The 14,801-nt window shown below is 39.3% G+C and overlaps 1 protein-coding gene across 5 annotated transcripts in view; it reads right to left on the bottom strand.

The window, feature by feature from the left end:
- Kit (KIT proto-oncogene, receptor tyrosine kinase) overlaps nucleotides 1–14,801 on the bottom strand; it is an 89,467-nt gene that overhangs the window by 15,466 nt on the left and 59,200 nt on the right. For 3 of the 5 annotated variants that reach the window (XM_087187667.1, XM_087187668.1, XM_087187671.1), the window contains exons 8-13: nucleotides 4,052–4,166; nucleotides 2,315–2,508; nucleotides 975–1,081; nucleotides 758–884; nucleotides 394–498; nucleotides 198–308 (exon numbers count right to left, since the gene is read on the bottom strand). In XM_087187667.1, coding sequence (XP_087043793.1) covers nucleotides 198–308; nucleotides 394–498; nucleotides 758–884; nucleotides 975–1,081; nucleotides 2,315–2,508; nucleotides 4,052–4,166 — 759 coding nt within the window. The remainder of the gene's footprint in view (nucleotides 1–197; nucleotides 309–393; nucleotides 499–757; nucleotides 885–974; nucleotides 1,082–2,314; nucleotides 2,509–4,051; nucleotides 4,167–14,801) is intronic. The other 2 variants (XM_087187669.1, XM_087187670.1) reach the window with 1 other exon arrangement.

The following is a 14,801-nucleotide window of genomic DNA, read 5'->3' as shown; positions in this document are numbered from 1 at the left end:
TTGAGGGTTCCTAGAACACAGAAATGATAAAATGTACTTCTGAAGAACAATGAGGAAAACAAAAGCTAGTGACAGAGAACAAATTTCTGGATAAAAATCTTGTGAAGAGTTTATAATAAAGCATTGTCAAAATAATATTAAAACATCCCCCTTTTGGTAACCTGACATAATTAAAGGCCATTAGGACACAGCGTTACCTCCGACAGTGCATGCTCCCAGGAGATTCACAATGTTCATATGGTTTCCGAGGTAACTCAAGACCTTGAGTTCGGACATGAGGGCCTCTCGTTCTGTTAAGTGGGCACTTGCTAAAATTGGAAACAGCTTATTTTAGCAAAAAACCAAATTTGGCAAACTGGTATTAGGCACATCCTCTAGCCTACAGACACTTACGCTTGAGCATCTTGACAGCAACAGTCATGGCCGCATCTGATTTAACTAAGCCATAAGCAGTGGCTTCCACAACTTTACCAAAGGCGCCAGCGCCCAAAGTCTTTCCTTTAGGAAGAAGAATGGCAAGGTCAGAGGTGGCAGTGACATGTGAAGTTTCAAAATCCACAAAGGAATTTAAGACAAATGTGTCTAGAGACATTTCCCTACAGTGTTCCCTCTGCCAAACCTATCAATATCTGTGAAATTTCACAGCAAACATTTCTTGTTTCAGTGGAACAGAATAAAGGAAGCCACCAGAGTTCCCTAAAAGCACTGTTCTATCCACCCAAAAAGGCTACATGGAAAGTCCCTGTTTTGTACTGACCAAAACTCAACCTGTTTCTGGGAAACTCCCATTTGTGATCATAAGGAAGTTGTGTTGGGTCTATGTAAACATAATTGTTTCCATTTATCTCCTCAACAACCTTCCACTGCACTTCATACATGGGTTTCTGGGGGAGAAAAAGAAAGATATATCACCTTTTAATGATTAATGCCTTGGCCATTATGGCGCTCAAGGGAGAAAACAAATAGATGGTTACCTGTAAATATTTGTAGGTGAGAACCATCACAATGATGCACATCATACCAGCTGTGATCACAAAACCAATCAGCAAAGGGGTGAACAGGGTGTGGGGATGGGTTTGTTCTAAAATGGAAGAGAAGAGGGAACCACAAATTATTAGTGAGATTGGGTCTTTGGTCCAACCATCTATTTCAAATGGACCCACCTCACATCTTACAGTTCATGCAGGAGACACTTGGTTACAATTTACTCTTGCTATTCAAAGGAATCAAAATACAACCTCAAGCCAGATGACTGAGAAATTTAAATTTCTATAGCATACAAATAATTTTATGCTGTTTCAATGCAAAACAAGATCTGAATGGACTTTCCACTTCAAAATCCTTAGACAACTTTAATCTTCCTTTATGAACAGTTTAGTTTCTTTATGCTTTCTTATGTTTGCAAAATTTTCTACACTGAGCTTAAATGTCTTTCACAACTAAGAAAAGCACTTTTAAAGTATCCTTTTCATGGCCCTGTCTAGAAAGATGAATAATGTAGAACAGTGTAAGATTCTTCTCCTTATTACTAAAAAGTTGAGAAAATACTGCTTTTTGCCACTCTCGCCAACTCAAAAAAAGAAGAAAATTACAAGACCACAAAAAACTGAACCCTAAAAATTTAAGTACCAAGTTTGTCTTCTAACTTTATACCAATTCATCAATTTCTCCTCAAGGATCACTTAAGTTATGCTAAAAGAGCTAGTAACTCATGAAGCACATTGTAAAGAAACTGTTTGCTAGCATGATGATATCAAGGTCAGGGTTAACTTTCTGATATAGTGTCTGGCAAAGTCTTAATTCATTTTATTTTTTAGATTTTTTTGGTACTGGGGATTGAACTCAAGACCTTGTGCTTGCAAGGCAAGTGCAGCACCACTGAGCTAAATCCCTGGCCCTCATTTTATTTATTTTTTCCTCTCTTTATTGACACACTGAGAGTAATACAAATGTATAATTGAATTTAAATTTTAAATTGTCTTAATTATGCTTGAGCATAAGGTAAGCATATTCTGCTATTTACTTCTAACCTCTTTCTAATGGAGACAATTATGAACATTTAGAGACATTATACATGTGGGTATATACACACACAAAAATATATATAAAGAAACATGGTTAAAAGTACTCTGGAAAAGCATAAACTTCATTAACAAATTAGTACAGAATGAAATTTAGTGAATTTGATGACAGTATGGCATGATGTAAGTATTACCAGAAATGATACGGCCAATATTGAAATGGACTTAAAGTCATGATTGGCATGGTAGACAAAGCCTAATATCCCCTTAAATTGGAGTAAAAAGAAATATACCTTTGTTGTTACCTTTAAATGCAAAGTTAAAATAGGCAGAAATCTTGCCCACATCGTTGGAAGCCTTACACTCAACTGTGCCGTTGTGCCTGAACATGCTAGAATCTATAGAGCTCTGAACCAGGAGTTTTCCAAATGGTGGCACAGAGGAGTTCTGAATCTGGACGTCCACCGGTTGTACAGAATTAGAACATCTAGGGACAGAAAAGAACAAGGTAGCCTTATTCAAGGGAAACAAACAAATACGTGAAAACGCCTTGGATTTGGCATGTTTATAACAAAGTTGAAGTTTCACAATTAGTAATAATTCTTCTACAGCCATCAGAAGTTGAGTACTTCAGTGGTCCTGAAAAAGGTGCAAATTCCTGTGGAAAAGAAAGAGGGAGAAGTTTTGGGGCTAAACGTGAGTTTGAATCTTGACTTAAACACGCCTATTCTATCTACTCCAAGATTCAGGGGGGGAAAGCCAGGTGTGGTGGTGCAGGCCCATCACCTTAACACTATGGGAGGCTGAGGCAGAAGGATCTCAAGTTCAAGCTCAGCCTTGGCAACTTAGCAACTTAGTGAGATCCTCTCTCAAACTTTACCAAGAAAACACTGAAAAAGGGCTGAGGATGCACCTGAGTACATATGCCCTGGGTTCAATTCTCAGCACTGGTAAAAGAAATAATAGTGGCAAAGGCCAGACTCTGACTGTATTCAATGCCTGGCCACTTCCCATTCCCTTTGTAACACCTACAGTGTATATGGTAATTTTTACACTGACTACCCCTTCCACACCCACTAAAATATAGTCTCCTAAAGGTAGAGATCAGGTACGCACTGTTCACTAGACCAGCACAGTCTGACTCCCAGTCATCCCACCACAAATATTTGCTGAATGTAAGACTATAACTACTAGGGCTACTTCCACTGGAGCCATATACTTTCCGGGGGTCTTGGACCCTCCATATTATTCCCCTAAAGAAAACATTCCATAAAGCTCCTCCCCAAACAATAATCCTATGTAACCTCTGACATATTAGCATAAAAAGGACTATTCCATGAAAAATAAAACTTCTACCAGTATTCTGACTATTCAGTTCTGATGTTAAAATGGACTTTTAAAGCCAGAGCATTAAATAGCATTTGATGGATAAAAACAGCAATGCTGACCCCATTTTCATCTTAAGGTAATGTGAAAGGACAATTTAAGGCTTAAATGTGGACTGTGAGGAAGAAGCAGCACAATGCCAGGTGTTCTCTGTTCAGGGCCTGGGCACCTAATCAAGGAGAAAACCTTTTTAAAACCCACTGCTTACAAATGCCATATGTATATTGTAATTGCGTGATCATTACTTTTTGGTAACTTGACAATTAACTTGTGAGGTAATTTTTTCATGATAACTACAGCCACATTTCCCACACACATTACCTCCTGTGTATAGAATGGAAATCTAATTACTCTGTCCTAGAAAATTGCTTTATCTACCTGCAGGCTAGAAATTGCATGATAAATCCAAAAAGATAACCACCAAAATAGAGAAGTCATTCAGTAATCATTTTCAGCAAACAAAATTAATGTCTACCAGGAAAAACATAGTCATTATTCCTCTCTTAAAAAGCCACATGGATTAAAAAAAATAATCAAAACAAAGCTTTTTCATAAAAAAAAAATCTGAAAACACATTTCAAATTCAACTGAATTACAGTCCTTCCCTTCTGCATTTTAAGCAGTGCCAAAAATAATCATCTCACCTCTGCTCCATTCCTGGACAAAAATACCAATCTATTGTGGGCTCTGGGAATCCCGCTGCCACACACTGGAGCATGCCATTCGTGAGCCTGTCATAAGTCAGGATTTCTGGTTTTGCTGCAGGAAAAAAGAGAAACAACCATATATCAGACTGCTGAAGGGCCTAGGAGATTCATGCCACTCCTTCTAATCCTTGGAACCCTTGGGATCTGCCTATGAGATGGAGGGAACATTTGTTTAAAGGGGAGAATCTGAGCCAGGAGTGGTAGATACAGGGAGGTGGACATAAGGATCCAGCTAGGAATGACTTTCACAGTGACTGCTGCACAGTTCTGACCTGGACTATCACCTTCACCAGCAAATAGGGAAGTGGCCATCAACCCTTGCAGCCAGAGGGCACAGGATCACCAGTTTCTGCTCCCAGGGAGTGGGAATCTGAAAGACTGCTTCTTCCGGTCCAAACTCCAAGATTCTAAGGGGATCCCGGTCAAAGGATTCCTGCCAATGGGATTTTGAAGTTACTGTACCTGCGATGGGTGCAGTGACTGTGTGAACTGGAATGGATGAAATTAGGAGTTGTTAACAAAAAAAGAAAAGCCCTACTCTCTTCTTAAGGGACCAGAGGGGCAGGGATGATAAGGGATAAACACCCTTTTGATAGGGAAGCTAAAACATCAGAGTAAAGACAATATAGATTTTTAACTCCAAATCTTTATTTCAGATACCAAAAAAACAAACAGAAAATTAGAAGAGGAAACTAGACCAAGAATTTTATTCATACATGTGTCAAGAGTTTGAATATAATTAGGAAAAACATAAATTGCATCAGCAGGAAGGCTCTAATTTGACATTTCTGTGAAACTATTATAATCAATGGGTATTCAACAAGTTCAAGTCCTTGAAATTATTTCTAAAGTGAAAGAAAGATAAATTTAGATTGGGTTGCTTCCTATCCCTTTGAAGATGAGTAAGCTAAACTACAAGCATCATGAGGACAGGGATGGTAATGTGCTCCCCCTTACTCCTAGAGAGGCAGCTCCCACTGCTCCAAGGCTGAGTACAGAACCGTGAGGGTGGTGTGTGGACAATTTGAACACCAGCTCCCAAACTTAGCCATTCTCTGCCACTGAATTCTACTTGCCATGTGTAAACTGGGAATAATAACAAGAGCTATCTTATAGAGATGTTCAGACAAGAAAGAGCATACAGTCATGCCAGAGGCCCGCTATTCCATCCCTAAGTGTGGGCAGACCCGGGGAGCAGCTGTGTGGCCCAGACCAGCACAGCTGCAGGCGAATCCCAGCCAGGCTCCGACACAACTCCAGAGGCTCAGGCACACCGCCCTCCAAGCCAAAGGCCTGCCCAGAAAGGGGTTGCATTGGCACACGGGCTTCAGCCTCTCCCATACCACTGGACACAGCCAGAGACCTGCCTGGAGAAGAGCTGTATAGGCAAACAAGCAATATTCCCAGAGGCTCGCCCTGATACCATTGATAAGTGTGAGGAGACCTTAGCCAAAGCCTGTGCAGACAACAGAAACTGGGGTGCACAGCTCCCAACCAAAGGCCCTCCCAGACAATAGCTACATAGGGCCCCCAGTTAGAGGTACGCCTATATACCATGCCAAGTGTGCTCAGGCCCCAGCCAGAAGCCTGCCCAGACAACAGGTCAGCTCAGGGATCTAGAAGGCCACCATCCTGAACCCAGGAACTGGTGTACTTTTGAGCAGCAGAGTAAAGGCGGCTTGGTGGCTTGCTGACAATTCAAGACCACAAGGTGAGCAAAAACTTGCCTAAACAAAGACAAAGCAGGCTGTACCTGTTTAAGTGAGAAGACATGTGAACAAGTCTCAAAACCAGACTTCCAGATCACCTACAGCAACCCCAAAGGGAAATGAGATGGAACACTCTGATACTCAACCACTTGGACCCACTGAACTGGCAACAAAAGGGGATCTGGAAAAAATGAAATCAGAAATAATTTCTCAGATAACAGGAGAAATTGTGCCCCTAGTGCAAGACATGATTAATAAATCTAGAGAGGAGCTCAGGAACATGATGGAATCCTAACATAAGAAACAAACGGAATCCATAAAACAGATGCAAATAGATTCCCAGGACATGAAAAACTCTGCTGAAAGTCTACACAGCAGAATGAGCCAATGTGAGGACAGAATTTCAGATATAGAAGATAAGATTGCAATTAGTGACCAGGAAAAGAAAAATTGCTTCAAAATTATAAGGGAACATGAGAAATCAATCCAGCAGCTGCTAGATGATGCAAAGAAGAATAACATAAGACTGATTGGGCTCAATGAAGAAACAGGAGAGAGGGGAGATGACATAAAAAATCTCTTCACAGAAATAATGGCAGAAAACTTCCCAAGCAGGGGAAAAGAGCTTGGCATACAGATAAGTGAGGCATATACAATTCCAAATAGCCTTGATCAAAAAAAATCTACACATAGGCATGTAATTGTTAAGATTCCAGAAATTCAACAGAAGAACAAAGTTCTCCAAGCAGTCAGAGAAAAGAAACAAATCACATACAAAGGAAAGCCCATCAAGAATCACAGCAGACTTCTCAACACAAACCATCAAGGCAAGAAGAGCTTGGAGTGACATATTCCAACCCAGATTGATATACCCTGCAAAACTATCTTTCAAAATTGATGGAGAAATAAGATACTTTCATGACAAAGAGCACCTTAGGAACTTTGTGAATACCAAAACCAGCACTCCAAAGAATTTTACACAATATCCAAGGAACAGACATTGAGGATCACAACCCCAGGAAGCAAAGCAGAATGAATCCATCTGGCATGACAAGAAATTAAATGGAAAGGGGGAGAACCCAAGAAAAAGAAAAAGTCATGGCAATGTCAAATATGTTTCAGTTATAACCATCAATGTTAATGGTCTCAATTCACCAATCAAAAGAAACAGACTGGCAGAATGGGTCAAGAAGCAAAATCCAACAATATGCCGCATACAAGAAACACACTTAATTCAAAAGGAAACTAATAGACTGAAAGTTAAAGGGTGGAAAACAATACTCCATGTGACAGGAACCCCCCAAAAAGCAGGAGAAGCTATCCTCTTGGCAGATCAAGTAGATTTCAAACCAACACTGATTAAGAGAGATGAAGAAGGACACTACATTCTTGTAAAGGGAAGAATCCAAGAGGAAGAGATGACAATCATAAATTTCTATGCACCAAACACTAGTGCACCCAACTATATAAAACAAATACTAATGGACATAAAAAGTCATATATGTACTGATAGAATTGTAGTGGGGGACCTCAACACCCCACTGTCACAAATAAATAGATCAACTAGACAAAAGATAAGTAATGAAATACTAGAACTCAATCGAACTCTTGAACAAATGAACTTAACAGATGTTTACAGAGTCTTTCACCCCACAAAATCAGAATACACATTCGTCTCAGCTGCACATGGGTCATTCTCAAAAATAGACCACATATTCACACATAGAACATGTTTAAGTAAGTGCAAAGGAATTGAAGTTATCCCCTGTATATTATCAGACCATAGTGTGATGAAATTGGAGATCCATAGCAAAAGAAACTCAAAAAACTTCATACACACGTGGAAATTGAACAACACACTTCTGAATAACCAATGGGTCACAGAGGAAATTAAAGAAGAAATCAGACAGTTCCTACAATTAAATGACAATGACAATACAACATATCGGAATCTATGGGACACAATGAAAGCAGTATTACAAGGGAAATTCATAGCACTGAATACTCATATTAGGAAAACAGAACGAGCCCAATTAAACAACCTGATGCTGAACCTCAAGCTTCTACAAAAAGAAGAGCAGGACAACCCCAAAGCTCATACAAGGGAGGAAATTATAAAGATCAGAGGAGAAATCAATGTAATGGAGACTAAGAGAATGATACAAAAAAACTCAATGAAGCCAAGAGTTGGTTCTTCGAAAGAATCAACAAAATTGACAAACCTTTAGCCAAACTTGTCAGAAAAAGGAAAGAAAAGGCCCAAATCCATGCAATTAGGAATGAAAAGGGTGAAATGACAACAGACCCAGCAGAAATCCAGAGGATCATCAATACCTACTTCCAGAACCTATACGCCAATAAGATGGACAACACAGAAGAAATGGACAGATTCCTAGATACATAGGAATTACCAAAGTTGAACGAAGAAGACCTAAAAATTCTGAACAACCCAATATCAACCAATGAAATGGAAAATGTAATTAAAATCTTATCAACTAAGAAAAGCCTGGGCCCTGATGGCTTCACTGCTGAATTCTAAAAGACATTTAGAGAGGAACTGTTGCCACTACTGTTTAAACTCTTCAGTGAAACTAAAAGGGAAGCAATACTCCCAAATTCATTCCTGGAAGCAAGCATCACCTTGATCCCCAAAGCAGAGAAATACTCAACTGAAAAAGAGAACTATAGGCCAATCTCACTAATGAACATAGATGCAAAAATCCTTAATAAGATAATGGCAAATAGAATGCAGATCATCAAGAAGATCATACACCCTGACCAAGTGAGATTCATCCCAGGGATGCAGGGATAGTTCAACATACACAAATCAATAAATGTAATAAAGTATATTAATAGAACCAGGTCAAAAACCACATGTTCATTTCAATAGAGGCAGAAAAAGCATTTGACAAAATCCAACATGCATTTATGATAAATACCCTGCAAAAAATTAGAATAGGTGGGGCCGGGGATTTAGCTCAGTGGTTCCGGCGCCTGCTTCACAAGTGAAAGGTCCTGAGTTTGATCCCTGGTACCAAAAAAGCAAACAAACAAACAAAAATTAGAATAGGTAGACTCTACCTCAATCTGATGAAAGCCATCTTTGAAAAACCAACAGCCAATATCATACTAAATGGTCAAAAACTCTAATCTTTCACACTAAAATCAAGAACAAGACAAGGATGCCCACTATCACTACTCCTGTTCAATATAGTTTTGGAAACATTAGCCACAGCAATTAGACAAGAAAAGGAAATAAAAGGAATAAAGATAGGTAATGAAGAAGTCAAATTGTCATTACTTGCAGATGACATGATACTCTATATAGAAGACCTCAAGAATGCCATCAAAAGTCTTCTAGACTTACTAACCAAATTCAGTAGAGTAGCTGGATAGCAGGTCAACACACAAAAATCAATAGCTTTTTGTACACATAAAACAGACTCACTGAGAGAGAAATGGGTCAATCAATTCCTTTTACAAAAGCATCCAAAAAAATGAAATACCTAGGAATCAACCTAACAAAAGAAATCAAAGACCTCTTCTCTGAAAACTATAGCACTCTGAAAAAAGAGATTGAAGAGGATATCAGAAAATGGAAAGACATTCTTTGCTCCTGGGTAGGAAGAATCAACATAGTGAAAATGGCCATACTTTCAAAATTGCTATAGAGATTCAATGCAATCCCAATTAAAATCCCAGAAGCATACTTCACAGATGTTGAGAAAACAATCGAAGAATTCATTTGGAACAAGAAAAGACCTACAATAGCCAAAGTAATACTAGGCAATAAAGACAAGGTAGGGGGTATCAAAAATCTCCAACTTGAAACTATACTACAAAGCTACTGTGATAAAAACAGCATGGTACTGGCAAAGAAACAGACCTGAGGACCAGTGGAACAGATTAGAAGTTGCAGAAACAACTCCAGACACACTCAGCCACCTCCTCTTTGACAGAGGAGCCAAATACCCTCACTGGAGGAAAGACAGCCTCCTTAATAAATGGTGCTGGAGAAATTGGGTTTCAACTTGCCAAAGATTAAAACTAGACCTATATCTCTCACCATGCACTAGACTAAAATCAAAATGGATTAAAGATCTAAATATTAAAACAGAAACACTGAACTGGCTGGAACAGAGCTTCCGTAGAACTTTTATTTTTTTTGTGGTACTGGGGATCAAACTCAGGTCCTTGCGCTTACGCAGCAGGCGGCAAAACCACTGAGCTAAATTCCTGGCCCCTAGGTAGAACTCTTGAAGACATTGGGGTAGGAAAAGATTTTATAAACAAAACCTCAGTTCCCCGTGAACTAGTACAAACAACAAGTGGGATCTCTTCTTACTAAAAAGCTTCTGCACAGAAAGAGAAACCATCAGCAGTGTGAAGTGACAACCCACAATGTGGAAAAAAATTTTCACCTGTTGTCCCTCAGACAAAGATCTAGTATCTAGAATCCATAAAGAACTTAAAAAAAAAAAATCAGACCTCCCAAATTTAAAGACCCAATCCAAAACTGGGCATCTGAAATGAACAGACATTTCTCACACAAAGAAGTACAAATAGCAAATAAACATAGGAAAAAATGTTCAACATCACTGGTCATTCGAGAGATGCAAATGAAAACAATGCTGAGATTCCACCTCACCCCAGAAAGAATGACTGCTATCATGAAATCAACCAATGCTGCTGGGCCTGTGGAGAAAGTGGAACCCTACTCCATTGCGGGGGGAATGTAGACTGGTGCAACCACTGTGGAAATCAGTATGGAGATACCTCAAAGAACTAGGACTGTAAGTCCCATTTGACCCAGATATTCCCCTGCTGGGTATCTTCCCCAAAGAATTAAAAGAATCAAACCACAGTGATATATGTGCACTCATGTTCATAGCAGCACAATTTGTAATAGCTAAAACTTGGAAGCAGCCCAATTGCCCATCAACTGGGGACGGGATAAAGGAAATACAGGTTTTTTTAATAAAAAATGAGAAATTAGAGACATTTATAGCTAACTGGATGCACATTGAGGTGATACTCTTAAGTGAAATAAATAGGACACACATGTGTAAATATTGAATAGTTTCTCTAGTGTGAGAAACTGAAAGTGTAAATAAGGACTAAAAGGTATAATAGATAATGAGAAATAGGAATAAAAGGAGCAAAGGGGAAGGGGAAGTGGGAGGGCTAGGGGAAAGGAAAGAATTAATATGAGAAAAAGAAAAAATGGATTCAAAGTCTTTGTAGATAGGGAGGGGTAGAGGGGTTGAAAGGAGGGCATGGGAATGGGGAAAAAATAAGAACCAAGATGGATTACATAAAGGTGCAAATTTCCAATGATGAATGTCATTACATTGTATACTTTAAATGTACCAATATAATTAATTTAAAAAAAGAAAAAGAAAGAGCATACAAAGAACTGAGAGTGACTTGCAGAAATGAAACAATGCATCTATTAGTATTACTATTACTAACTCAGTTATTCTTTCTACTTGGAGTACCAAGAGGACAGCCTCCTTGGTTAATCCAGTCGGCTACAGATTAACTGTATCAGCCACTTTTAATACTCCCTTCAATGACCTGAAAATTCCTTGATAGTATGATTGTGTGTTTTAACCTGACTAGGAACTCAACATCAATTCTATTCCAACTGATAGGAAAAACAGACATGGTGAGAAGGAGAGACTGACAGATCAGAAGTTTAGGAAGTTTATTTTCCCAAAGAAAGGTAAGGTAGCACTAATAAATGATTTCTTTGGAGATGGACCTCTCAGCATTCACCTCCTTGGAGCCAAACCAGTTGGCAGGGATCAGGATGTCCACACGCATGACACACCCACCTGTCACTCAACCTGGCCCTGCTGATGGGCAGGCCATTTGGCAAATACACACAAAAGATGACTCTCCAAAGCATTCTCAAGGTAGGAGCATCCTTGAGAGTTTGGATCCAATGCCAGCTTTCATAAATAGAGCAAGAAGACGAGCCATCATCTTGCGAAAGCATCCATCTGGCAAGTTTCATTTAATTATCATGGGCAACTGTGTGATCAGGCTGAAAAGTAGGACATTACACACAAAAAAATAGTGGACTCTTAGGAGAATGATATTTTCTGGAGACTGCAGGCACGATGCGGTGGGTCTCTCTGACTCACTTTAAGTATCGCCTCTTTTTCCAAATGACCTCCAACTTTCCAAAACCAAGCTGGCTGGTCCCTCTCCCCATCCTCATGGCACTTGGGAACACCTGATGGTTTATGTCAGATCATGGTATGCCACTTCTTTCAGCCTCCATGTCCTCAAGAGCAGAAACCTTACAAATCAGAACTGAATCCTAGCACAAGGTCAGACACAAGAAAAGAGCAAATGAATGTTTATGATCCCACCGAAAGGAATAAGTCTCCAAGACCCCAAAGGCATTCAAAGAGACTCACAAGAAGGGACCTAATGCTGACTTTCCTGAGTAAGGGAACTATTTCCAGTTCTTACAAAAGAGTATAATAAGAAATCCAGGGCTGGGGATTTAGCTCAGTGGCACCGCACTTGCTTTGCAAACACAAGGTCCTGAGTTTGATCCCCGGTACCAAAAAAAAGAAATCCACAGGTGTGCCTAGCCATGTGATTGTTTTTAATATGGATACTAATGATGAGTGAGAAGTCTACACATAGATAGATGGCAGAGGTAACTGGATACCAGAATTCAAATAGGATTGAAGTTCATAATACAAATCTATTTATACCTACATTCCTGTTGTCACTTATCCTATACCACAATGACAAAGATGGACTTTTAGTGAATCTAAATATTGATTCAATAGAAGAAAAAACTTTTTAAAGGCTGAAAGAATACCTTATAGTGTTGAAAATGATTGTATCTGAGCAGTAGAGTTACAGATAGTTCCTATTTTATTCTTCTGACTTATTCTCTTATTTTATTGTACAGTCAGTCAACATGTAGCCAAAAAACGAACCTATAAAACATTTTAATTAAAAAATTGGAAGGGTCCAAAATTACATAATCAATTACATATAGCTTTGGTGACAAGTGCTGAGATCCAATCCTTCTAGCATCGACACCTGGTAGCAGTTAAACAATGGCCATGGCTGGCGATGGTATGGTCTGGCTGGCCTACCTCTTCCTGTGGGCCAGTTAATTGGGTGTTTTATTTTAAAGCTACTATCCCAGATGGGTCGTAACCTGAGGCTAGTGGAGCAGCTTTTGTCCTGTTGGGCTTTAGAAGACCTTGGATCTTCAATGTGGATTCAACTAAGAGAGGAGGTTAAATGGAGAATCCTGGGTCCTATCTCCCTAATTTCTGTATGTTGTGGATCTGACCCAACAATGTGCTTCATTCAAAACACTTTTAAAAGGGGCCGGGGATTTAGCTTAATGGTTTCATTGCCTGCTGCGCAAGCGCAAGGACTGGAGTTCGATCCCCAGTACCAAAAAAAAAAAAAAAGCACTTTTAAGGAACCCTGATCAGGGCCAGAACTAGAGAGAGGAAAGAGAGATTCCTAGAGTGTGACATGTCAGAGGCCACTAACACTAAGGGCCTTGCAAATTGGCACCTGCAAGATAGTGCCTCCTGAAATTCTGCAACTCTTGCCTCACCACTCCCCCAGCTCTGTCCCTATTGCTGATGGTGTGACACCTCACACCAAAAAAGGCTAAGTTAGCCCAGTCTAGTGTGGACTGTACATGACAAGCTACATTAGGAAAATGTTTAATTCATAAAGAATGAGGTAGGTAGAAATCTGATTCCTAAAAGTGAAAATCTGGGCTCATCTGCATTTTGTAGTGCCTCAATGCATCATGTAAGGCATTACATATACATTTTGCTGTTAAATATACATAAGTCTCTGCAATTCTCCAGGTTAAATCTGAGCTGTGGGTTCTCAGATATCCTGCAATAAGCAGTACACCAAATGACACATTCCCTAATTCCTCCCAAGTTGGAGGTTTAGATAAGCCTCAGAGGTGCGTACGTTATGTATTTTACAGAAATTTTAAAAATAGCCTTTTTTCCTCTCAAAGCATTGTGGACCTAAGTCCACTGATCAGCTTGTAGGCAGTAACTCTACTAAGAATTTATTGCTCATGCAATTAAAAATCCTAAACATTCACTGATTTACTCCAAATTTGTGATCTTAAACAATACTCCTTCTCCCAACTATCAGGTCCATGTGGAAGGCAAGAACAAAATGAATTTTAAGAACATAGCACAGATAATAAGAACTGGTAGCTGGGGCTGGGAGGCGATGCACACAGAACTATCTGGTGGAGGAGATCTTGCTTCCATTCATCTCTGGGTGGTGAAGCATTTACAGCAGAGCTGCTTTCTCCTCTGGTTCCATGTAACCATCTCCCGCTACACATGCACATTTGCCCACACTCTATAATCAGCAAGACAAAGAACACAGACTAAGTCTCCAAATAATAAAAGACTAAGTGGAGAGCAATCAGAGGGATGAATTTCTGCTCTTACAACTCCAGGTTTGCTGGTGTTTAACAGAGATGTCGCCACAATTTTCAGCAGTTTGTCACTACCCTGCTTTTTAGTCTGGGTGAAACCTACATTCTTGCCATAACACTTATAATAAAAGAATTTAAATCCGCCAAAATTAGAATGTAAAAATAACCCAAGCTGACTTTTTTACATAGTAAGGAAATATTGTATTTTTTTAGAAAATTCCCAGAGTAGATATTTTTGAAACATACTGTGTTTGCATCCTTGAGGATATCTAGAAATTAGTATATGGGAAGCTTAACAAAGTTCAACTATGATCTCCCGTACCCAGCTGTTTCTAACAGAATATCTATATATTTTTTTAAATTATTGTACTAATGAATAATAGTCACAAGACATCAGTAGTCTTTTACGATGAAGGTGAGATGGTTATTTCAGGTAAATATTTCAGGTTTGTGTGCCATCAAGTCTCCCCTGCCATGGGAGTACAAATTGTAGCCAGACATTTCTGAACAA

This window comes from Heterocephalus glaber, unplaced genomic scaffold (assembly GCF_053883595.1).
Source record: "Heterocephalus glaber isolate CG9 unplaced genomic scaffold, H.glaber_assembly_v1.0 deba00001509, whole genome shotgun sequence".
NCBI classification, from domain to species: domain Eukaryota; kingdom Metazoa; phylum Chordata; class Mammalia; order Rodentia; family Bathyergidae; genus Heterocephalus; species Heterocephalus glaber.
Note: the sequence above shows the minus strand (reverse complement) of the source record. Positions and strands in the feature narration are given on the sequence as shown.